Raw genomic sequence first — 26,100 nt, 5'->3', positions numbered from 1 at the left:
AGACTGTATTTGGTGAAGATATTTTATGTACTTTCTCTTGGAAATTGCAGTGTAATGTTTAAAATTGCCAATGCTATGATTTAGGGCAAGTTTGGTGTCCATGTGATGTGATTTTCACTTCAAACCAATGCTAAGCTGGTGATGTAGATCTGGAGTCCAGTCCGATGTGACTCTGGTGTGAAGCAAAGTGAAACTCCCTGGGTTGCGTAGCCTTACACCACCTTGCTCTGACTTCACATAGAATGTGAATCCAGTGTGGTGTCCAATCAGGTTTACAAAGTGCTTCACTGATCCTTTGGAAACTTTGAAAAGCTACCTGTATTTAATTTAAAAGTTTAAACTGTGGACATTCTCCCATTCATCTCTAAACATTTAAATTCCTAGACTTAGGGAGGCAGCTTGCACACACATGTCTCCAGGCTTGTGTAGAACTCTGTCCTGAACAGCAGAGTGAAAAATCTAAAATAATAACCATGGGTATTGCTGAAAAAAGAAACATGTCGAAGCTTTTCGTCTTGCACTCATCAGGACCCTTTGCAAGAATACTAAAGGGGAAAACAACAATTTAAACTGTATGAGAAGAAAGTGCTGATTGGTTGGCAAGTGGACTCTGATTGGTAGAGATGTTGCTATGGAGAATGCACCAGTAATTGTGACTGACAGTAAACTGTCAAGCTTTGATTGAAATTTAAACTAGGCAGCTTGACCCTGATTAGTCAAGGCATTGCCCTGAGGAATGAGTCAGCGAACAGCTGTTACTTATTTTGCTGAGCCGAAACAGGCATCAGATATGTACATGTTCTTTCTGTCTGCAAAGAACAGGACCCTGTGTATTAATATATGTAGCTTCCAGCACACGCAAATGTACCACACTGTGGGCCCAACTGACAATCTTAAATTGGCTTTCAGTGGAATTCTTAGCACAGTGAGGATTATTTTGCAAAGGTTGTCCAATCGCAGAATCACATCTAATGTTGGACACTGTGTTTTGAGTTTTGCAAGTAAGGGCTGGTTGGGTACAGTCTGCACCTTAGGTATAGTTTGTAGCAGAAAATGCTGGAAATATTCAGCAAGTCTGACATCATTTGTGGAGAGAGAAACTGAATTCAGTTTCAGGTCAATGACCTTTTGCCTGAACTTTCTACTGAGTGAAAGGCACAGTGGGAGAAACAGTAACAACTCAAGTAAAGGAGAATGAGAACTTCGGACTCTGGAAGTAAATCACTGTGATCATGACAGAAGATTGGATTCATTAGATCCTGAACACTCATCCTGCCAAATGACAAATTATTTCATATCTGTTGTTTTTAGGATGAATCCTTCTATTAAACTGCTTAACAATAGAACTAAAATTTTACTTTATAAAAAATAAATATTAGTCCAGTTAGAACAGACATCTTCAACTCTAGCTGGACAGGAATGAATATTCCTTTAATACAGTGAATAGATTTTTTTGTGAGAAATGTACTTGAAAAGTTAAAGGAATGCATACTTCATAACCTGTATTTAGAATCATCAACTCCTTTCACTAAACAGCTCAGTAAATGAATTGTTCAGTGACATATAACTATCATTATTTGCATAATTAAGGTTTTGATTTCAGTGTTTATTTGGGTTACATAACATAACCCAGGCTTTCCACCTCCTTCTCCCCACTGACTGGGAGACATCTCTGGGGAGAGAAACTCTGCTCTCCAGGAAGCTGTTCCCCTGACCCCAGACAACAGTCTGACCTCAGGGTCACTAATATACTGCAGGCAGTACCACCGGCCTCCATTTAGGGGCCTTCTGAAAAGAGACTCCATGTGCTGCCCACAATTTTTTTTTAACACTAAGCCCCCTTTTGCCAACCATGAATGTTGAATTCCTGGGCTGAGCCGGCAGCACTTGTCTAGTGTTCAAATATCCAAAATTGTGGGAAATGTGGTGGAGAGCAGAATTCTCTCATTTACATACTCTTTACATAGTGCAACCTAGATATAGGCAGGTGTATTCTGGGTTGAAAGGATGAATTACCCCATTCCCCTGGGTAATGGAGAGGTATCTATTAAAGGAGAAGGATGTGCACAGAGGTGGGAACAGGGAGCAGCAGATTGCTGCACATACCTAAGAACAGAGATGTGGTAGGGGATCCAGGCCAGCACTTAAATCGGGGTAGGGGGGTCTGGGCCAGCACCTAGGTGAGGGTAGGGGGGGTCTGGGCCATCACCTAGGTGGGAGTAGGGGGGTCTGGGCCAGCACCCAGGTGAGGGTAGGGGGGGTCTGGGCCATCACCTAGGTGGGCGTATGGGGTCCTGTCAGCACTGAGGTGGGGGTAGGGCGTCCTGTCCAGCACCTAGGTGGGGGTAGGGGGGTCAGGGCCAGCACCCAGGTAGGGGGTAGGGGGGTAAGGGCCAGCACCCAGGTGGGGGTAGGGGGGTCAGGGCCAGCACCCAGGTGGGGGGTAGGGGGGTAAGGGCCAGCACCCAGGTGGGGGTAGGGGGGTCAGGGCCAGCACCCAGGTGGGGGTGGGGGGGTCTGGGACAGCACCTCGGTGGGGGTAGGGGGGTCTGGGCCAGCACCCAGGTGGGGGTGGGGGGGTCTGGGCCAGCACCCAGGTGGGGGTAGGGGGGTCTGGGCCAGCATCTCGGTGGGGGTAGGGGGGTCTGGGCCAGCATCTCGGTGGGGGTAGGGGGGTCTGGGCCAGCACCTCGGTGGGGGTAGGGGGGTCTGGGCCAGCACCTCGGTGGGGGTAGGGGGGTCTGGGCCAGCATCTCGGTGGGGGTAGGGGGGTCTGGGCCAGCACCTCGGTGGGGGTAGGGGGGTCTGGGCCCGCAGGTTGCCAACAATTCTTTTCCTGTTAAGAATAAAAAGAAACCATGGGGTAGAAATTTGCCATTAGCGAGAAGGGGGCGGGGCCCGCTCGCCAGCACACAAAATGACGAGGGCCGATGCTGGGCGGAACCCTCGATGTCACCCCGCCCCATTTAAATTTTCAGGAAGGAGGGGGCACAGCAAAATCAGCTGTGTGCCCACCGACCTGTCAATGGCCAAATGAGGCCATGGACAGGATCATTGAACAATTGAAGGACCTGCCTGTCCAACCTGAAGGCCACGAGCCCCGGCGGCAAATAGATAAAACGTGAAACCAGCGGGATGAGGTTTCATGCAGGGTTTTAAAAAGTTGAATAAAGTTATAATTAAATTATGAACATGTCCCATCTCATATGACTTTGTCACATGAGGGCGACATGTTAGGAAATTTTTTTTTTCTATTTTAAATCTTTTCCAAAGTGTAAGCAATCTCTTACCTTCAAGGAGACGCACATGCGCGAAAGAGCGCACTCTCGCTTTTGGGGAATCCCCCCCTGCCCGCACAGGAAGCGCAAAGCACTTCCCGTCGGGTGTCACGTCTTAATTGGGCCGCGCATGTAAAATGGATCGGCTCCCTGCGCGCTGGAGATTGGGTCAGGCACTCCCGCCCGACAGGCGGAAAATTCTGCCAATGGGGCAGAATGATCCTGCTCCAATAGTTAATGTACATAAAATACATGGTGAATCCACTTGAAATATTACTTTTATTCCTGTACTATTACATACCGACAGGTATATAACAAACAATTTTTAAGGGGAAATATATTGATATCATGTTTAACTACATTCCCCGTGAATAAGCAAGTTCCTATTAAAGGCCTGAGCCTTACCTGCTGCCTGGTTTCTGTCAATTCTCTTACACTCTCTCATGCAGGTATACTATTCTAAATATGGCTGCAGCAACTGCTAAGCATGCGTATGTCAGCTTCCTTGACAATAAGGGGATCTACAGAATTATCTCCATCAAGCAGGACATAAAGAGGTTTGACCTGAAGACGCACACTTCCACAAAGGTGTACAAGACCCGCTGGATTCAGGTGAGCAGAGGCAGCTCCGGTGACTACGATAGCGGTGCACATCTCCGGGGAGTTGATGATCCTTATTTCTTACTGCTTTGAGCTAATGGAAATGCTGGTCATTTGTGGAATTGGGAATTGTCTCTGATAATTTGATTAATTATTGTTCCTGTCTCCGCAGAATCCCCCGAGGCTGTGAGAACAAAAAGGGAGAGGGCCAGCCTTCAGCAGCCTCCTGTGGTGGATAGCAGTGTGGGGCAGAGCTGTGAGCAAGTTCCTGGCCCAAGCAGACCAACGCTGAAGAGGGTGTTTGATGCCTCTAGTGCGGCCAGTGTAGGTGCTCTCCATCAGCAACTCATTTTGTCCCATCTCACATAACCGTCAACATTTTCCTTGAACAGGACTGTACGGGCACTTTTGTAAACAGTCTGTCAACTGTACCTGGGCAGTGGCAAAACCATTCCTAACCTCTAAATTTTCATATGTTGATAGAAGGAGAAGGAGAACCAGACAATGAACGCCCAGAGAAAACAGCTCCGAAGCTTCTCGCAGACCGTCCTGAAGATATGTCCGGTATTCCAGAGGTCATGATGCTGCCGGAGGACATGGCAGACTCTCCCTCCATTTCATTACTGGAGGTAGAAACGGACAGCTCTCCACCAAGGGGGCCAACCCTGAGTGCCGGGAAAGACCACTCAGGGACATCTATAGGCTTGAGGAACCGAACAAAATCCTGAGGGTGGAGGACTAACCCACGACCTGGAGGAGCCACAAACAGAAGCCAATACCTCCAGGACCCAATGGAGAAGATGCAGGACCTCAACTTGTACCTTCAGGAGCAGCTAAGAAGCCGCTCACCAGGTAACATTTCTGTTTCCATAGCCTGAATGCTCAGGAAAATTTCATGTTTCAAAGGTGCAGTGCAGCACCCATGCCACAGTGAGGTTCGCATAAGGAGCCAACATCTTTTGCTTTGTGTTGCAGCTTCAGAGCCTCAACAATCCAACCAGGCCATGGGTGACATTAGGCCAGCATCCCCCTGCCCCCCAGATCAATGCAGCAGCATGAAGAAGTACTCTCATCAACTGCCACACAGACACCCATCCATGAAGACACCCAGCTCTACACTCCCATTGATGGAAATGTAATTTCTCTCACAGCGTATCAAGTACTTCTACCAGACTCCAGAAAGCACCTCTTTGGTAGATGATCATCTATAAGACCATAAAATGTAGGAGCAGAAGTAAGTCATTCTGCCCATCGAGTCTGCTCCGCCATTCAATGAGATCACGGCTGATCTGATAATCCTCAGTTCCACTTTCCTGCATTTTCCCCATCACCCTTGATTCCCTTACTGGTTAAAAATCTGTCTATCTCAGCCTTGAACATGCTTAATGACCCAGCCTCTACAGCCCTCTACGGTAAAGAATTCCACAGATTGACTACCCTCTGAGAGAAGAAATTCCTCCTCATCACTGGTTTAAATGGGCAACCCCTTACTCTGGGATTATGCCTTTTTGTCCGAGACTCTCCCAGAAGGGGAAACAACCTCTCAGCATCTACCCTGTCAAGCTCCCTGAGAATCTAATGATTCAATAAGGTCTCTTCTCATTCTTCCAAACTCCAGTGAGTACAGGCCCAACCTACTCAAGCTCTCCTCAAAAGAAAATCCCTCCATACCTGGGATCAACTGAGAGAACCTTCTCTGGGCTGCCTCCAGTATATCTTTCCTTAGATAAGGGGAAGAAAGCTGTTCACAGTATTCTAGGTGTGATCGAACTAGTGCTTTGTGTAGTTTTAGCAAGACTTCCCTATTTTTAAAATCTGTTCCCTTTGAAATAAAGGCCAGCATTCCATTTGCCTTCCATCCTTCCTGCTGAACTTGTATGTTAGCTTTTTGGAATTCATGCACAAGGACTCCCAAATCCCTCTGTGCTGTAGCTTTCTGCAGTCTTTCTCCATGTAAATAATATTCAGCTCCTCTATTCTTCCTGACAAACTGCATAACCTCACGTTTTGTCACATTAGAACATATATCCGTATCTGTAGCATCTGTTCATTCACAGTTATTCTGTATAAATACTTTCTGCACTCGATGCTGACATGTGCTATTCCCCTACAGCTGTGACTGCAGGTCGGTGTCATCCTCAAGGAGCGCCAGTGGGTAAATGTAATATGTTCAAGGATGAACCCCACGTTTATCAAGACTGGCTTCTGCTATATGGGCTGCAAAGGTTGTGACCTGCCGCTCAATCTATGGCAGATGGTGTGCCCGGTTCATGAACACTGTCGCACCTACCCCAGCGAAACCTCCGCTTTCACCCATGAAGCTGAGCGTCATTAAAGGAGAGTACGATGCAAACACTAACAGTTTTCTCCCATCACTTCGAGCCCAGACAGCTAAAAACATCATCCCTGATCTAGCTGAATCGTCCATCTCCAGTTAGCAGGTTTCAGCTGTGACTTATTTTCTCCTCCTTTTCTCCCATCTGCAGCTGCTACACCCACCTGAGAAGGAAGGAGTGAGTGTGGAGGAGGTGGCTAAAGAGAAAGCTTGTGTGAACAATCACATCACAGAGAAGATAATGGACCTTAACTGGAAGGAGAAGCAGCAGCACCAAACCAAACAACAGTTTAGAGTCACACAGGGCTGTGCTTGTCTAAAAGCATTCATTTCTTTTCCTGAGTCAATCTTCATATTCTTTATGTAACTATCATAAACTTTTTGCATTGGATCTGCAAAATAAAGAAACTGTGTATAAAAACTTAATGACTCCTGCCTCAATGTGTTAATAAGAGTCAGAGCCCTCAGGACCTTCACCCACCACCTTTTCGCACTTTTAATTAAATATAACCACCTTAATCATGACATATTCACTCTTTAAATAAAGGTAAACATAAAGAAAAATAAAGATTTGAATGGAATAATAAAGCAATAAATAAAATGGGCACCAATTGTATGTGTACGTTAGGGAAATGGGGAAATAACCTATTTGGACTAATTCATAACTGGCAGTGACCCCGCCTACTATGCAAGAACCAATGGTGCTATAACCAGTAGTACTGGTCCATGCCCATAGACTCTGACCAGTTCTCCAGGGTCACAACCATCTGTGACCAGGTATACTGGTTCGGACATTGCCACCACCATTACTATCACCAGCTGGGAACTGGAAGCAAAAGGCCTTTGTAAACTGGTCACAACTGGTTCCAGTCTTACTGGTTTCCATTCTGCCATTCTTATCCAGTCTCTCAAATTGAAAACAATCACGACAAATGCTTCATGGTCTGCATGCAGGAATGCTGCAGGAAAATTTCGCTCCTTGAGTTGAATAGGATTTAATCCAGATTTGATTAATTATTGTTCCTGTCTCCGCAGAATCCCCCGAGGCTGTGAGAACAAAAGGGAGAGGGCCAGCCTTCAGCAGCCTCCTGTGGTGGATAGCAGTGTGGGGCAGAGCTGTGAGCAAGTTCCTGGCCCAAGCAGACCAACGCTGAAGAGGGTGTTTGATGCCTCTAGTGCGGCCAGTGTAGGTGCTCTCCATCAGCAACTCATTTTGTCCCATCTCACATAACCGTCAACATTTTCCTTGAACAGGACTGTACGGGCACTTTTGTAAACAGTCTGTCAACTGTACCTGGGCAGTGGCAAAACCATTCCTAACCTCTAAATTTTCATATGTTGATAGAAGGAGAAGGAGAACCAGACAATGAACGCCCAGAGAAAACAGCTCCGAAGCTTCTCGCAGACCGTCCTGAAGATATGTCCGGTATTCCAGAGGTCATGATGCTGCCGGAGGACATGGCAGACTCTCCCTCCATTTCATTACTGGAGGTAGAAACGGACAGCTCTCCACCAAGGGGGCCAACCCTGAGTGCCGGGAAAGACCACTCAGGGACATCTAGAGGCTTGAGGAACCGAACAAAATCCTGAGGGTGGAGGACTAACCCACGACCTGGAGGAGCCACAAACAGAAGCCAATACCTCCAGGACCCAATGGAGAAGATGCAGGACCTCAACTTGTACCTTCAGGAGCAGCTAAGAAGCCGCTCACCAGGTAACATTTCTGTTTCCATAGCCTGAATGCTCAGGAAAATTTCATGTTTCAAAGGTGCAGTGCAGCACCCATGCCACAGTGAGGTTCGCATAAGGAGCCAACATCTTTTGCTTTGTGTTGCAGCTTCAGAGCCTCAACAATCCAACCAGGCCATGGGTGACATTAGGCCAGCATCCCCCTGCCCCCCAGATCAATGCAGCAGCATGAAGAAGTACTCTCATCAACTGCCACACAGACACCCATCCATGAAGACACCCAGCTCTACACTCCCATTGATGGAAATGTAATTTCTCTCACAGCGTATCAAGTACTTCTACCAGACTCCAGAAAGCACCTCTTTGGTAGATGATCATCTATAAGACCATAAAATGTAGGAGCAGAAGTAAGTCATTCTGCCCATCGAGTCTGCTCCGCCATTCAATGAGATCACGGCTGATCTGATAATCCTCAGTTCCACTTTCCTGCATTTTCCCCATCACCCTTGATTCCCTTACTGGTTAAAAATCTGTCTATCTCAGCCTTGAACATGCTTAATGACCCAGCCTCTACAGCCCTCTACGGTAAAGAATTCCACAGATTGACTACCCTCTGAGAGAAGAAATTCCTCCTCATCACTGGTTTAAATGGGCAACCCCTTACTCTGGGATTATGCCTTTTTGTCCGAGACTCTCCCAGAAGGGGAAACAACCTCTCAGCATCTACCCTGTCAAGCTCCCTGAGAATCTAATGATTCAATAAGGTCTCTTCTCATTCTTCCAAACTCCAGTGAGTACAGGCCCAACCTACTCAAGCTCTCCTCAAAAGAAAATCCCTCCATACCTGGGATCAACTGAGAGAACCTTCTCTGGGCTGCCTCCAGTATATCTTTCCTTAGATAAGGGGAAGAAAGCTGTTCACAGTATTCTAGGTGTGATCGAACTAGTGCTTTGTGTAGTTTTAGCAAGACTTCCCTATTTTTAAAATCTGTTCCCTTTGAAATAAAGGCCAGCATTCCATTTGCCTTCCATCCTTCCTGCTGAACTTGTATGTTAGCTTTTTGGAATTCATGCACAAGGACTCCCAAATCCCTCTGTGCTGTAGCTTTCTGCAGTCTTTCTCCATGTAAATAATATTCAGCTCCTCTATTCTTCCTGACAAACTGCATAACCTCACGTTTTGTCACATTAGAACATATATCCGTATCTGTAGCATCTGTTCATTCACAGTTATTCTGTATAAATACTTTCTGCACTCGATGCTGACATGTGCTATTCCCCTACAGCTGTGACTGCAGGTCGGTGTCATCCTCAAGGAGCGCCAGTGGGTAAATGTAATATGTTCAAGGATGAACCCCACGTTTATCAAGACTGGCTTCTGCTATATGGGCTGCAAAGGTTGTGACCTGCCGCTCAATCTATGGCAGATGGTGTGCCCGGTTCATGAACACTGTCGCACCTACCCCAGCGAAACCTCCGCTTTCACCCATGAAGCTGAGCGTCATTAAAGGAGAGTACGATGCAAACACTAACAGTTTTCTCCCATCACTTCGAGCCCAGACAGCTAAAAACATCATCCCTGATCTAGCTGAATCGTCCATCTCCAGTTAGCAGGTTTCAGCTGTGACTTATTTTCTCCTCCTTTTCTCCCATCTGCAGCTGCTACACCCACCTGAGAAGGAAGGAGTGAGTGTGGAGGAGGTGGCTAAAGAGAAAGCTTGTGTGAACAATCACATCACAGAGAAGATAATGGACCTTAACTGGAAGGAGAAGCAGCAGCACCAAACCAAACAACAGTTTAGAGTCACACAGGGCTGTGCTTGTCTAAAAGCATTCATTTCTTTTCCTGAGTCAATCTTCATATTCTTTATGTAACTATCATAAACTTTTTGCATTGGATCTGCAAAATAAAGAAACTGTGTATAAAAACTTAATGACTCCTGCCTCAATGTGTTAATAAGAGTCAGAGCCCTCAGGACCTTCACCCACCACCTTTTCGCACTTTTAATTAAATATAACCACCTTAATCATGACATATTCACTCTTTAAATAAAGGTAAACATAAAGAAAAATAAAGATTTGAATGGAATAATAAAGCAATAAATAAAATGGGCACCAATTGTATGTGTACGTTAGGGAAATGGGGAAATAACCTATTTGGACTAATTCATAACTGGCAGTGACCCCGCCTACTATGCAAGAACCAATGGTGCTATAACCAGTAGTACTGGTCCATGCCCATAGACTCTGACCAGTTCTCCAGGGTCACAACCATCTGTGACCAGGTATACTGGTTCGGACATTGCCACCACCATTACTATCACCAGCTGGGAACTGGAAGCAAAAGGCCTTTGTAAACTGGTCACAACTGGTTCCAGTCTTACTGGTTTCTCTTCATTCCCACCAGCCCCCCATCACCCCGCCACCCCTCCCCCACCACCTGCCATTAACAGGAGGAGAGGAAGAGAAAGCCTGGGCCTATTTCTGCTCCAGTCTTTATTTATTATAAATCTTAGAGATTTTTCAAATTGAAAACAATCACAATGTGTAATTTATTATTCTACTTACCACATGCTCCTTCAGATCCTGTAAATTGTAAATAAGAAGCATTTTTGATGTGAACAGGACTGAAGTCTGTTCCATTGATGTAAATGATATCATTCAGCAGCGATGAATCATTACTTGAAATGCTGTTAGTAAGAATGAAATTTTGACAACATTTCGCTCCAGTGGCCATGGCAGTTGAATAGGATTTAACAACATCGCCACGGGTTATGAACAGTTGGTCAACGCGTTCTTTCCAAGTGATGCAGATTTCTGACAAAGCATTGGATCTAGTTGCTGCAACATCTTCTGTACAGATTGAGAGACCGTTCTCAATGAGATGAGCTTTTATTTCTAAGCCAGCTGGGTTTATGGACACTTTCAGAGAACAGGGCCCAGGGTCAATATCGTGATGAGACGTATTAATGTTGCCTTGTAGGTATCCACAAAATATAAATTCACCTCCAACGATCACTGAAAATATAATCACAGAATAATCATTAATCCAACCTCCTAGAATTTTCTCAGGAATTTTTCTAATCAATGACTGACTTTGATCGAAAATTGAGAGAAATCCTACACGACTTACATAATCAGGAATTCATCATCAATAAGAACACCAACCTGTATTTACATAGCACCTTTAGAGTATTAAAGAGTTCCAAGATACATCGCAGGAGGATTGTCAAACAAAAGTTTGACATCTATGGGCATATGGACCAAGATTCTCCCCTCGTCGATTGGGCTCAGTGAGGGCATGGGGAGAGGTCGGGGGGTCGAGGGGAGAGTTTGGGTGGGGCAAGGGGAGAGGTTGGGGTTGGCGAGGGGAGAGGTTGGGGGCGTGAGGGGAGAGGTTGGGGGGGTGGGGGAGAGGGTGGGGGGGGTGAGGGGAGAGGGTGGGGGTCAAGTGGAGAGGTGGGGGGGGGCCAGGGGAGAGGTTGGGGGAGCAAGGGGAGAGGTCTGGGGGTGTTGAGGGGAGAGTTCTGGGGGACGAGGGGAGAGGTCGGGGCCCGACTGCGATTTCACGTTGACGGCCAATTAAGGCCCACCTAGTGTGAAACGCGTGCCGCAGTGCTCAATGCTGCCTGTGTGGGGAGAAGGGGAGCGAGCGTGGAAGTTCCTGCATGTGTGCGGGTGCATGCAGGAAAAGCTGCCTGAGGTACAGAGCTGCCTCAGGGAGATGAAGATTTTGAACAATGAAAAATAAAGATTTTTAAAATATTAACAACATGTCCCCTCGTGTGGCTCTGTCATTAGAAATTAGTTTGAACATTTTTTATTAACTTTAATGACAGATTGAAACCTTATCCCGCCCGTGGATGAGGTTTCACAAAAATCGAAGGCCGCTTGGCCTTTTCGCCTGCCCGTCATCCCTAAGATTGAACGAGCAGTGAAAAATTGAATTCAATTAGATCTTTAATGGCCTTAATAGGCCGGTTAATTGTCGGCAGGCACACAGCCGACTCCTACATTCGCCCACCAACCGAAATATCATACGATTGCGCAATGACATCAGGATGCTCGCCCAACATCATCACACATCATTTTACATCCGTTCAGGTCAGACTCACACCGCCCAACTAGTGCAATATTCTGGCCGTGGAGTTTTAAGGTCAGTCGGCCAAAAGCTGGGTCAAAGACATGGGCCCAGATTTTCACCCTGATGAAAAGCCTCTCTGTCGTGGCGAAAATCCCAGAAATGGCCAAAACTTCTAAATCCCGCCCCCCACCCCAGGATTTTCCATCTTCACAGGGATGGGACAGGAGTCGAGCCGGGATTCACACTTGCACAGTTCACGGACGCAGGTGGGAATTTAAATCTCCTTCACTGAAATGGGATTTTGGAAGAACACGAGTGAAATCCAGAGTCTGCTGTTTAGAACAGGTAAGAGGTGGTCTGAGCTTGGTGGATTGTTATGGATAGCCAGGGTACTCCTTTGTAGAGGGAAGGTTCCCCTTTGAATAGGGTTCTGGGACACCTTTGGGAGAGGTAAATCACCCTCTGGTAGAGCTAAGTCACACTTTGGGAGAGGTAAGGCACCTTTTGGGATTGTTAAAAGTGAACATGTTTCTGCAGTTTTTATACATAATCTCATTGGAACTGCCAAGCTGTAAAAGAGGTGTCCAGTTATAGGCACAATCCAGTTGTTCAGGAAATGTCCAGCTGTCCAGGAGATGACCAGCTGTCCAGGAAATGTCCAGCTGTCCAGGAAATATCCAGCTGTCCAGGAAATGTCCAGCTGTCCAGGAAATGTTAAGGAGCTATCAGCTGTCAAGTCTGTCAAAGCTATCCAGGAAATATCAAACCTGTCAAGGAACTGTCAAAGGGTACTAGATGAGTTGGTGTGGAGGGGGTAAGGGCAATGGGTGGTATGAGGCATGTGTTGGCATGAGTTGGCACAATTTGGCATAGGTGGTATGTGGCAAAGGAGTGGGCAGAGGTACATTAAGTTGGCATAGGGGTGTGGGGGCATGGCAGTGGGTGGGGGCACGGGTTGGCATAGGTTGGCATGGATTAGCATACGGAGTATGTGGGGGGATGAAGAGTGAGGTCTGGAGGGATTTTTTTGTTTTATTATAACTTTTATGTATTTAAACACAGTGCCAGGCACAGAGGCAGGCCATGTACCCAGCCCACCTATGCGCTGCCGATTCATTCCGGGGTCATCCACCCCGACTCCTATTTCAGCCTGCATTCCCCGGCCGTCAGTCCCACCTACGGGGGGCCATTGTTATAGGTCGTGTTTACCGTGCCGGGAATTCACCCGACTCTGCGCTCCCAAACCGGGGACAACAATCTGGGCCACAGTTTTTAAGGACCATTAAAAGAAGAGCAAAAGGTACAGAGGAGGAGAGGTTCAGGGAGGGAATTGCAAATCTCCAAGTCTGAGTTGCTGAAGGCACATCTCCCAATAGTGAAACAATCAGGGATGCACATAGAGCCAGAAGGAGAGGATTGTAGATATCTCAGAGAGTTGTGGGGCTGGAGGAGGTTACAATATCTGAAATACACTCCCCAAGTATCCCAGAATTAAATAGGGACCAGAGGGGCACTAGAGCAGGGAGCGAAATAGTGATGGAGATGACCCTCATGGCTGAAGAGCCTGAAGGAAGACAGGTTATTAAACCCAGAAAGGAAAAGGGTAAGGACTTGCCTAAAGTAGGGCTAGCAGACACCTTTTTTTCTGACATTAAATAGGGACAAAGGGAGTTCCCAAACCATGAGCAAATAGGGAGTAAGATGTCTTCCCCAGTCAAAAGCCATGAGGGAATGTAGCTGGAACTGCACCTCCACTTGAAGGCAGAAGAGTTCCAAGGGCATGTAACAAATTAAAAGAGTGCCCCTTCGCAAGCCAAGGGCCTCAGCTAGGAAGCCAATGATTGGTTTGGCCAATAGCTTTACGGTGAATTTCAATGTGGGCCAGAAAAATCCCCAAATTGACCCAGAAAGTGTGAGGGTAACACCTGACTTAGTTGAAAAGCTGCTGGGAGGTACAGCAAGAGCTGACCATCCACTAGATCAGTAGTGTCCCAAATGACACAACGCCTACCCCCTGACTGACCAGCAGAGGGACCATCATTCAGATTGGATCCAATCTCTGTTCACCCACCATAATGCAGACTGGACAGGGTTAACCAGCCTGTCTAAAATGATCCATAAACACCTACCAGCCTATGGTATTAATGCAGGAGAGGCCCCTGCCAGGTGACCATCTTCCTCTCAACCAGGCCCAGAAAGGCTGGCTCAAGTTCGGGGGCTAACTGCTCGCCTTTGCTATGCCAACCCAAGGCACCCAGCACTAGAAGCTGGAACTCTCCAGTTGTGCTAGTCCTGAGCCAGATCCTGAAGCGGAATCCTCTAAAGAGGCCCAATCCCTTTAAAACACCCCACTCTCCTGACCCTCAGCTCATATCCCGTCCCTGGGTTCAAACAGATGAACCCACAGGTAACAAATCTGGATAGGCAAGAGCTAAACTGGACAAGGGCAGCTCAGCCCTATGATCCCAGGGCCTGGCATCACAGAGTGAACCTTCCCCTGCGGATTGTCCAGAGCAGCTTTACCATCACTTTCCCCCTGAGTACTAGCCATCCTGTAAAACCCCCAGACCCTTTCAAAGACACTTAATCAGGGGGTTGGAATGCCTGAACCCCAACCAAGGGACGTCAGGACTAGCACCAAATAGGCTTCCCCATGCAGGTGAATTTCGAATCCTCCCAAGTCACCTAAAACTTTCCAAGTTCCAGAACTGGATAATGTCCTTGCAGACACCCAGTCTGGGGTTTAAATCACAAGAAGAAAATGCAGCAGGGAACAGCCATTTCCCCACTAACAGTGTGTGTGATGCGCCGGTGTGAATGATGGGAATACTTCTCCATTTCATATTCCTCCTTCTTAAGACCACAAAAAAAAAAGATTGAAATAGAATTCATATTTTTGAACCAAGGGTGGAGGTGTGTCCTGCCAAGTTGGCATGAAGAAGAAAAAAAAACTAAAAGAAATTTGTTTCTTTTCCATATTCTCCTGATAAGATTCTGTTTTTTAAAATAGACAAATGGCTGGACTGCCACTACCACATGATGGTAGTTCTGGAAGTTTCAGAGCAAATTCAAAATGGACAAAGGCGAACACATCAAACCCCTGGAATGTAACATTCCTTGCATGGCATATACATTCCAGTCAAGCCAACACAAAGGATAGTAGATGAGACGTCTTCACTAGCCAGCTATGGACAAAGGCAGAGCTATTTGGGACTCCTCATCTCTAAATTGTGCTAACGGTTCTCCAGTTACCTGCTCAAAATGCAATGGGGTTTAACAAGCGTGCCTCATTAGCTGAATAGCTTGATCCAAAACCACCCTGTTACATGACTGAGGTTTGAGCTGTTTGAATTGCTTTATGAACATACATACAAACAAGGAGCAAAATCAGGCCATTCAACCCATCGAGCCTGTTCTGCCATTTAATAAGATCATAACTGATCTGATTGTAATCTGAAACCTTCACCCCACTAACCAACGATAACCTATCACTCCTTGCTTATCAAGACTCTATCCACCTCTGCCTTAAAAATATTCAATGACTCTGTCTCCACCATCTTTTCAGGGAGAGAGTTCCAAAGACTCACAAACGTCTGAATGTAAAAACTTTGCCTCAGCTCTGTTTCAAATGGGCAACCACTAATTTTTAAACAGTGACCCCTAGTTCTAGATTCTCCCACAAGAGGAAACATCCTCTCCACTTCCACTCTGTCAAGACTCTTCAGGGTGTTATATGTTTCAATGAAATCGCCTCTTACTCTTCTAAACTCCATTGGATACAAGCTTAGAGTGTCCAACCTTTCCTCACAAGACAACACAACGAGCCCAGGAATTAGTCTGGTAAACCTTCTCTGAAATGCTTCAAACAAATCTATATCCTTCCTTAAATTAGGTGACCTATACTGTGCACAATACTCCAAATGAGGTCTCACCAATGACCTGTACAACTGAAGCATAGCCTCCCTACTTTTGTATTCAATTGCTCTTGCAACAAATGATAACATTCTATTAGCTTTCCTAATTACTTGCTGTTCTTGCATCCCTGCCTTTTGCGATTCATGGACTAGGGCACCCAGATCCCTTTGCACTTCAGAGCTCTGCAATCTCTCACCATTTAGATAATATTTTATTCTTCCAGCCAAAATGGACAATTTCACATTTTCTCACATTAAACTCCATCTGCCAGGTCTTTGCCCATTCACTCAACCTATCGATATCTGTGTGTAGCTTTCTTATATCCTCTTCACAACTTACTTTCCAACCTCACTTTATGTCATCAGCAAATTTGGCAACCATCCCTTCAATCCCTTCACCCAAGTCATTTATATAAATTGTAAACAGTTGAATCCCCAGTACTGATCCCTGTGGTACACCACTCGCTACACCTCGCCAAACTGAAAAAGACACATTTATGCCGACTCTCTGCATACTGTTATGCAGCCTATCTTCTATCCATGCCAACATGTTACCCCCTATACCAAGAGCTTTTATTTTCCACAATAACCTTTGATGTGGCACTTTATCAAATGCCTTCTGGAAATCTAAGTACAGTATATCCACCGGGTCCCCTTTATCCACAGCACATGTTACTTTCTCAAAGATCTCCAATAAGTTGGTTTAACACAATTTCAGTTTCACAGAAACATGTTGACACTGGCTGATTACCTTGAGCTTATCAAAGCGCCCTGTTATAATTTCTTTAATAACAGCTTCTAACATTTTCTTTACGACGGAGCTTAAGCTAACTGGCCTGTAGATTCCTGCTTTCTGTCTCCCTCTATTTTTGAATAAAGGAGTTACATTTACTATCTTCCAATCTAATGGGGCCTTCCCCGAATCTAGGGAGTTTTTGAAAACTAAAACCAATGCATCAACTACCTCACTAGACACTTCTCTAAAGACCCTCAGATGAAGTCCATCAGGACCCGGGCTCTTGTCAGCCCACAGCTCCAACAATTTACTCAGTCCCACTTCTTTGATGACTGTAATTTTTCTGACTTCCTTCCCCACTTCCATTTCCTGGTTTATAGCTGCTTCTGGGATTCTGGGATGTTACTTAAATCCTCCATTGTGAAAATTGATGCAAAATACCTGTTCAATTCATCTGCCATCTCCTTGTTTTCCATTATCAATTCACCAGGTTCATTTTCTAATGGACCAGTGCTCATTTTGTTCATGCTTTTCTTTTTTAAATATTTATAAAAACTCTTACTACCTGTTTTTATATTTCTGGCTAACTTTCTCTCATACACTCATTTTTTCCCTTCTTATTAGTCTTTAAGTCATTCTTTGCTGTTCCTTATACTCTGTCCAATCTTCTGGCCTTCCACCTATCTTTGCACAATTATATGTTTTGTTTAAATTCGATACTATCTTTAATATTTCTAGTTAACCATGGATGGTGTGTCCGTCCCTTGGGCTTTAGCTTATTCGTTGGAATGTATCTATTCTGTGCATTCTGAAATATCCCCTTAAGTATTAGCCACTGCATTTCTATTGACCTATCCCTTAACATAATTTGCCAATTCACTTTCGCCAGCTCAGCTTTCATGCCTTCATAATATCCCTTTTTTAAGTTTAAAAATTTAGTCTCAGATGCACTTCTCTCTCCCTCAATCTGAATGTAAAATTCAATCATAATATGGTTGCTGCTACTTAGGACCGCCTTCACTATGAGATCATTAATTATTCTGATTTCATTGCACAGTACCAGGTCCAGTATAGCCTGCTCTCTGGTTTGCTCCAGAACATGCTGTTCAAAGAAACAATCCCAAAAACATTCAACGTACTCCTCATCTAGACTATCTTTGCCAATCTGACTTTTCCAGTCTATGTAAATTAAAATCTCCCATGATTATTGCCGTGCCTTTCTGACCAGCTCAAATATGAGTCCAAGATTGTGACAGCCATAATTATGGTGGCCAATCAGGAGAATCCTCATGGAAATGCCTGGCAACAGCAAACACCTGATTGCTTGGTTGGGTTTCAGTTACCCATGGTTCTTTCAGTTCAGGCTAATTGTCTTTTTTTGTAGTTAAACCTGAAAATTCCACTACAAATTTACAAGGTGCGATATAAATTAATATATATATTATTAATATCAAGATGTTTCAAAGAATATTGTTATAAATCCTATGACACACAATAGATCATTTAGAGGATTTAAAGTAATATTAAAATCACTGAACACCCTTGGGCCAATGATTGCAATCTCACTGAACTGACAATATTATGGGTTCAAGCCCCATTCTAGAGTCTTGACCACATATCGAGGCTGACACATTGTTGCAGTACAGCAGGGGTGCAGCAGTCCCTGAAGAGTTGTAGTTTCAAAGAAACTTTAAGCCTCGTCCTTGTCTATCCTTGAAGGGAGGTGAAAAGATTGCATGGCACTATTTGGAGAAGAGCAGGGGAGCTCTCTCCATGGTCCTAGATAATATTTATCTTTCATCCAATATCACCACCTGGCCATTTTCTCATTGTTATGTGTGGTTCTTGTTGCACATAATGTGTTTCCCTACATGAATAAATACACTGCCACACTTCAAAAGTACTTCATTAGCTGAAGTGTTTTGAGATATCTTCAGTGTGAAAGGCACCATATTGTAAGGGGAGACTGATGAATGGGGATGATGGGATACCTGGCGTGATACCTAAGCTGCTAGAACTCGAGAGAAGCTTGTCTGTGAGATGGAGAGTCATATGAAAGACCTAATCATGAGGAGACGAAGTCAGGGTTGGGAAGAGACACAGAGACATATGACAATGTGACTAATGAAAGAAGAAATCAGAGGAATGAGGTGGAAAAATCCAATTAAAGATGAAGCAGCTGGTCAGGTGAATTTTTTGTACCTGTATAAATTGACTGCTCAAACATTGTACTGTAGAATCCCTACAATCACTCTTGAGGTGGGTCCTCTCCTCGGAGGCTCATATCCGCTCGTTTGAACAACACACCCGAATCTCGAGTCGTTTTTTGGTACTCAGTCAAGACCTCACCCTTTCGAAACAAACTGAAATTCTTTCTTTATGTTGAGTAACAGTAAATAGGCTTCAGACTGTAAGGGAAAATCTTATGAAATGATTCTCGCACTGTGGAACATGGGCCTAAACTTTACAGTTTTCAGTCTGTCAGAAGAGTGTGCACAAATCCCTAACACACTCTCAGTTAGTGCAGCTCCAAGTCACATCCAACACAGCATTACGAAGATTTTCCTACATTTAGAATATAAAAGGTGATTGAAATGCTGCACTACTGTGAAAAATATAAATATCCCCTATCCCCCCTAAACACTCCATTCCTCTACTGTTCCAGCTCCCTTGTTTATTCTACCATTTTGCCCTGCCTTTGGCGGCAAGCTGAGACCCTGCTTGAATTCTCATTGTTTCTTTTTATTTTTAGATTACATAAAGTTTGTCCTGTTATGTTTTGGGGACTCACCATAACGCTGGAGGAAAGAGAGTGGGGCCTGGTTAAAACGGAGCATTCAGCCTTAGCGTACAGTTCCTGTTGGCACAATTTTAACAGTTCACAGCAATTCAGTGAATGAGATACTCATCAGAAGCCTAGGCTGGAGCTTCTAAAATTTATGCAAATTGCAATCTCATGACGTCAGTAATTCCTGCATTTGCTCCTTCTCCTTCGTGTCTATGAAGGTTAAAGATGAAAATGTTTTAAGATGCATTTTGAACTTCACACCCGCTCAAACTGACAGGGACTTGATCTGTCCAGATCAATGGGATCATTGAACTGTCAGTGAGATCAGCAACAACGGAAAAGTTACTGCATGGAGTAAATATAAAGAAATGAAGTGTATTCTGTCACTGTGTGTTTCATGGACATTAAAGACCTGATCAAAATGGAACAGGCTTAAGTGGATAAGTTACCTACTCCTGTTCCTAGGAATGTGTTTTAATGAGTATCTTAAAGGAGCAGGGAATGGTGAAGAGGAAGAGGGTTTTAGGGAGGGAATCCCAGATTATGAGACCTTGGTAGCTGAAAGCATGGCTGGCAATAGGCAGACAAAGGGTGGTGAGCTGCACAAGAGCCTGAGTCAGAGAAATGGAGAGGACTGGAGAGAAGTAGTTGTAGGGCTGAAGGAGGTAACAGAGACAGAAGGTGCAAGACCACATGGATGGAAATTTTAAATTTGAGAGTTGAGAAACCAGGAGCCAGTGCAGGCTGATGGGAAAGTGGGTGTTGGCCAAGCAGGACTTGGTTGAGGATTGGATACCAGTGGCAGGGTTTTAGATGAGCTGAAGTTTATAAAGGATGGAGGATGGGAACCAGGCCAGGAGAACCTTCTAGTAATTGAGGCTGGAGGCAATGGAGGGATGAATAAGAGTTTCAGCCACAGGTGATGTGAGGTAGAAGCAGAGATGGGGACATTAGGTAGACATAGGCAGTCTTTGTGATGGAGAAGATACGGGCTCAGAATCTCAGCTGAGAGTCAAAGAGAATGCTAACATTGTGAACAAACTGCTTCATCCCCAGAGGGCAAAGCTGGGGATGGAGGGAGGAATGGGTTAAGAAGGATGTGACAGGCCAAAGTCAAGGGCTTTGATATTTTCGACATTTAAATGGATGAAGTTAGAGCTCATCCAAAACAGAATACTAGAAAAGTGGTTTGTCAGTGCAGGGACAGTGGAGAGATGCAGAGGGAAAGGCAGTATTGTTAATTTAATCTGTGACTTTAATGAAATGAGCTTGATTGAGATCTTACCCTCAAAGGTAAGAGTCTGTTTAGAGAGTTCACACTGCTCCCTCCTCCTGCCTGGTCTGTCCACTTTCTCAACCTGAGCCTGTCAGCAAGGAAGAAACTCACTAACAAAAGCTGATGTTACACAATTCTCACAAAGGAGGGCTTTATAAAACTGAAAGACATTGCAATTGGACAGCAATTGGACTGATTTCTCTTACTGGAGGAAATTTCAGTATTCTGAAGGACCCGTGTGAAGTTTCTAATCTTTCATTCAGTTATTCAACAGCAGCATTTGTCTGATATCTTTGTTTCTGTAATGGTCTGAATTAGTTATTTTACCTTCTATAAAGCAGCATAGCAGAGTGTTACTTTCTGTCTTTCCTTTTGACAATCAACAACTGGAAATGTACACAAATTCCATTACACAATGTTAGTATTAAATAGTGTCAATGTTAACGCTGAGATACACAAGCCTTCGGATGTGTATTGGATGTGTATCCGTATCCCATTGGATCACCAGCCTGGTACAACCACTGAAAGTGAAATAGGATTTTAAAGATACAAAACAAAGGAAGTGCTGAAAAATTAATTACCTTTTCCAGTGTGGAAGCAGAAGAAATATAAAATAAGATATTGACACTTCATCAGCCTGGGAAAGGAGCTTATTTTGAGAGGCATCTTCCACTGGATTCCTCCTCTGCAAAATCAACATTTTCAACATGGTATCATTGTTTGGATATTGCTTAAATGCTGGTTATATTTAAAATGTGTAAAATTAAAACTTAGTTAATTGATTAAATCTCTTTGGACCAACATCCAGTGACACAAAATGAAAGGATGTCGTTCCTACTTGTGATCATTGTCATCAGTAAATTGGTTGGAGGGAAATTATTTCAATTTTGGTGGAGAGATAAGCTCAGATGGAGATTTCAGGCAACTTGGACACAGCTGTGAGTGGCCATGTGAAGCAGGACTGATAGAAGCTGGGAGCAGCTCGTCTGTGCCCTCTGTCATTCATGGCCTGAGGAGACCAGAGACTGGAAATAAAGACGGAGGCAGTGTGACCATTAAATTAAATTACTGAGCTCACTTCTGGTCACATTGAAGATGGACAATAGTAAGATTGATCCCCAGTTTAAAGGATAGAAAAGTTAGGGAAACTCAAAATCCACAATCTAAAATCTACACACAGGAAGCTATCAATGATGCACGTAAAATATTAAATGTTACAGATAAGGTGAACCCAGAGTGTGGCTGTTTTGGGGAGCGGGAAGGGGGCAGTTGGATGGGTGGAAATTCCATTGATCCTGAGTCAGGAAACAGGGGCTGCAACTCATGATTTACCCGCCCAATCCCATTGAGACAGGCAGATTGCAAACTTCATGCTGTCTCTTCCCCTCACAGAATCACAGAATTCTTACCGTGCAGGACAAAGTCTTTCAGCCCATTGTCTGCACCAGCTCTCCAAATGAGAAACTCACTGAGAGCCATTCTCCCCGCTTTTCCCCATAACCCTGCACATTCTTTCTCCTCAAATAACAGTCTCTTTCCCTTTTAAATGCCCTCGTTCTCCATTATTTGATGATTGGGAACAGTTCCTCCCTATCTACCCTGTCCAGACACTTCATAATTTTGAATACCTCAAAAAAATTCTACTTCAATCACCAGCCAACTTTACTACATTCACCAAACCACAAATCTTAAAAGATGAATCCTAATTTGGGGGAGAACTCAGGCCCCTCCTAAACTTTGAGACATATACCAGACTAGTCAGATATACTAGACCAGACTAGCAGCATTGAATCAGTGACCCTGGAATATCACTGTTTCTGGAGGTTCCCACAGTCCTTGGAAGCAGCGGGAATTCTATCTACATCTTAAAAATGATGAGCAGGGGATGGGAAAATGCTCAACTGGGAAATTCGCGACCTGATCCGGAGCCAAGTTGCCAGCGTTTGTGCATAGATTGGATCACCAAGTGGGTGAGCCATATCAATCTCACAGATCAGAAGGAGCATTGCTGGGTTCAGGCAGCCCTCTCTCCACAATCCTAGGCACAGGATTGGAGGAGGTTCTGAGAACATGGGGCAGGTGGGCACTAGAGTTACACCCAAAGTCATGTACTAGTCCTGTACAAATGCAATGCCCCCCTGTAGATCCCACCAATCCTGGCAGGGTCATCACTGGAGGAAAATGTGAGGTACAACGTCAGACCAGGAAATTCAGCAACAGTGTTTATAAATGTCAACTAAACAGTACACTTAGGTTCATCAAATACTTCACACAGAACATTCTTTGAATATAATTATACAATCCCCATTATATCAAACCACATAGTTATATTCAGGGATTTGTAAAAAGTAGTAATCTATACGATTAACACTTAGCATTCCAAACACAACAGTCAGTGTGCTAACAGTTCCATGTTCCACTTCGTTCAGGAAGGTTAGGTTCAGGACAATAAATGAACACAAACAGATTTATAATCCTCATCATACTTTATCAATCCATTCATAAATAGTGAAAGAATATAAATTTTTAAAAAATGGTAAAACAACACCAACTCCTGACCTGTGAGTTGCAGGTTCCTGGACACTGTATGTGAACCCAATGTAAGACTTCTGTATGTGCTGGATATTTGGCTGTGATGTCATTTTTGCATAGACGACCAACTTCCTTATTCTCATGGGACAAATGGAGCTAAGTTTTGTGTGTTGATTATTTGTGTACCAGCATAATGTAAATGGAAATATGAAAACAGCAGAACTAATATTCAGTGTGATGTCATGGGTAACAAGGCACAATCACTGATCTGGGCTTAGACCGTCAAGAAATGTTTTCCATTAATGGCCTAGAGCAGTTGTACGAGAAAAATAAATCTGAAAGAAGGAAAGGAAACAAAATTGTGGACGTGGTTTATGGTCTGAAATGGAACTCAATGTTGAGTCCAGAAGGCTGTGAAGTACCTTATTCAAAGTTGAGTGAAATTGAAAGGTGCTGTTCCTGAAGTTAAGGACAATTTATTTTCTGATGTTATTAAATGATCGTGTAACTCATGAAGTATGCCACACTTGGACCAGATGTTAATACTGTGACAGCCTCAGAGGAACATGCCAGTTGGTGAAAATCCTGCTTGGAGCAGGATAACATTGGACACTGAAATGATTAACAATTTCCCCAAATACAATGTGAATATAAATATTCATTAAAAGAATATTTAAAAATGCAGCACTCTGACTATTTCCTCATCCCAGCTAGTGACAGTAAGAACAATACCATCTGCATCGTTGTGTAATACACTCCTATTCTTAGAGATCCTTGTTCCACTTACTGTAAGCATCCGCACAGTACGTCGATTACTATTTATAAAATTCTGACATCTGTTACTCTTAAATTTGACACAAATTGAAGGTTATGTCACAATTGCACCTGATTGGCTGAAACATCATGTTTGTATAAGAGCAACGAACCACACCTGAGTAGAAAGGAGAGCAACCAGTAAATAAGTCACATGTTAAACTGAGGCCCCATTTGCCCTTTGAGGGGGATGTAAAAGATCCCCAAGCACTATTCTGAAAAAGGAGCAGGAGAATTCTCCCCAGTGTCCTTGCCAATATCTCTCCTTCAATCAACATCACAAAAAGCACATCATCTGGTGATTATCACATTGTTCTTTGTGGGAGCTTGCTGAGCATAAATTGGTTATCTTGTTTCCTACATTACAACAGTGACTACACTTCAAACCTAATTCAGTGGCTGTAAAGCACATTGCGACATCTGATGGTGGTAAAAAGCGTTCTATAAATGCAACACTTCCTTTCTATAAAATAAGTTGAAGAAGAGCCAATTATTTCCTGTTCATTTCTCCTGAAATCCTAATCTTTAAAAAGGAGAAAAGTTAGAAATTTTGAAGTAACTTCAAATCGACAAGTTTCCCCTCAGCAAGAGCCATTAGTCCCTCATTGATTTTCGACTAGGCATGTTTACTCCAATAGACCCTGTGCTCTGAAAGTAATATCAGATTTAATGCAGCTGCCCCTTAGCAGCTTGTTACAGAAAGGAGAGAGGAAAACTGAACTTCTTTATCCACCTGCCAATCGTCCGTCAGCAGGAGGTGTTTTTTGAATTGTTTTAAGCAGGCTGTCACATGTTTCCCAAACCCTCAGTTTTTGGGGTCTAATTTGATGCAATTCACAGCAAACTCACATTATGATTAACTCAGGGGGTTACTTTACTTATACATTCCAACCCGAGGGAGGAGTGTTCACAATGCCCCACTCCACTATGCACTCACACACAGTAAGATAGAGAAAAAAGAAAGTTTTACAACAATGGGTAGTAACAATAAAAGAACCACAGAAATTAATATTAATTCAGATGATTATCAGGGTTCAGAGTCAAAGTCCAGTGAGGAGTTCTTTCACGTAGGAGCTCGAGTTCAGCTAGCTGAAGACCGAAGTTGCAGAGCTCTCTTTACAGTTGGTGCCGATACCGCAAGATGAATTTGATACACAGAGACTGGGTCAGTTCTGCAGGTGATGGTATGAAATCTTCCAGCAGAAACAGGCTTCGAGGAGCAGCTGTTGTTCAGCCTGGAGTTCTGCTCCTTGGTGTTCATGGGTTGGATGTGAAACAGCAGGCACCTTGTGAGGCCAAAGATGTAATGTTAAAACTGACCAAAAGACCAGAGGTCATGTGACGTGGTTAGATGCCTGTGCCCATCCCTCCATCTCCATCATAAATGGGCTCTTTAGATTTGATTACAGCTCATCAATGAAAAGCTTAAAGACTATGAGGTAGGCAATGGGAAACCAACTCAGATACCCTTCACTTGTAAATGGCTCAGATTCTAATGTGTGAGACTCGAGATACAATCTTCCTCAGGGCGTAACACAATGGTCGAAAGGAATAATCTGTACAAAGTAAATAGTGGAGAAGGAGCTCAAAATTAAAATTTGGGGCTAATTTTTTGAATGCAGGGAGACTCACTGGCTGATTGAACTTATGAGGCAATTGGGGACCTACTACGCGAGATTCTTCTTCAATTAAAATTAATACAGGGTTTGGAGTGGGTGGGAGAGCACAAGAATGTCCAATGAGCTATAAACAAAGTCAAAGGCAACTTTTTACAGCACAATTTTGGTGCTCTGATCAGGTCAGAAGATGGATTAAGATACTGACGTACTTATTGTAGAGATAGGTGAGTGCAGAGTTTTGGTAACAACAGCATGTTTAACAGTTTAGAGATAGATAACAGTTTGAGGGAAGAGGAGTTGTGGAGGGTGGGAGTAGAAGGGAATAACTGCTTTTTGAAAGGGGTTTGGTTGGTGCCAGAAACAAGGGTGAAGTTGAAAATATTGAGCATGGAATTGAGAAGAGGGGTTGGTGCAGTTGGGAACAGGGTCAGAATGG

At 44.1% G+C, this 26,100-nt stretch overlaps 1 protein-coding gene across 1 annotated transcript in view; it reads right to left on the bottom strand.

Annotated features, from left to right (window-relative positions):
- LOC121280377 overlaps positions 1 to 23,314 on the bottom strand; it is a 74,416-nt gene extending 51,102 nt beyond the window's left edge. The window contains exons 1-3 of the mRNA XM_041192321.1: positions 23,260 to 23,314; positions 21,282 to 21,385; positions 10,471 to 10,920 (exon numbers count right to left, since the gene is read on the bottom strand). Coding sequence (XP_041048255.1) covers positions 10,471 to 10,920; positions 21,282 to 21,366 — 535 coding nt within the window. The 5' untranslated portion in view covers positions 21,367 to 21,385; positions 23,260 to 23,314. The remainder of the gene's footprint in view (positions 1 to 10,470; positions 10,921 to 21,281; positions 21,386 to 23,259) is intronic.
- Positions 23,315 to 26,100: the final 2,786 nt, after the last annotated feature.

The sequence above is a fragment of the Carcharodon carcharias genome, chromosome 7 (assembly GCF_017639515.1).
Source record: "Carcharodon carcharias isolate sCarCar2 chromosome 7, sCarCar2.pri, whole genome shotgun sequence".
Taxonomy (NCBI): Eukaryota; Metazoa; Chordata; class Chondrichthyes; order Lamniformes; family Lamnidae; genus Carcharodon; species Carcharodon carcharias.
This window is presented reverse-complemented; position numbering and strand designations above follow the sequence as displayed.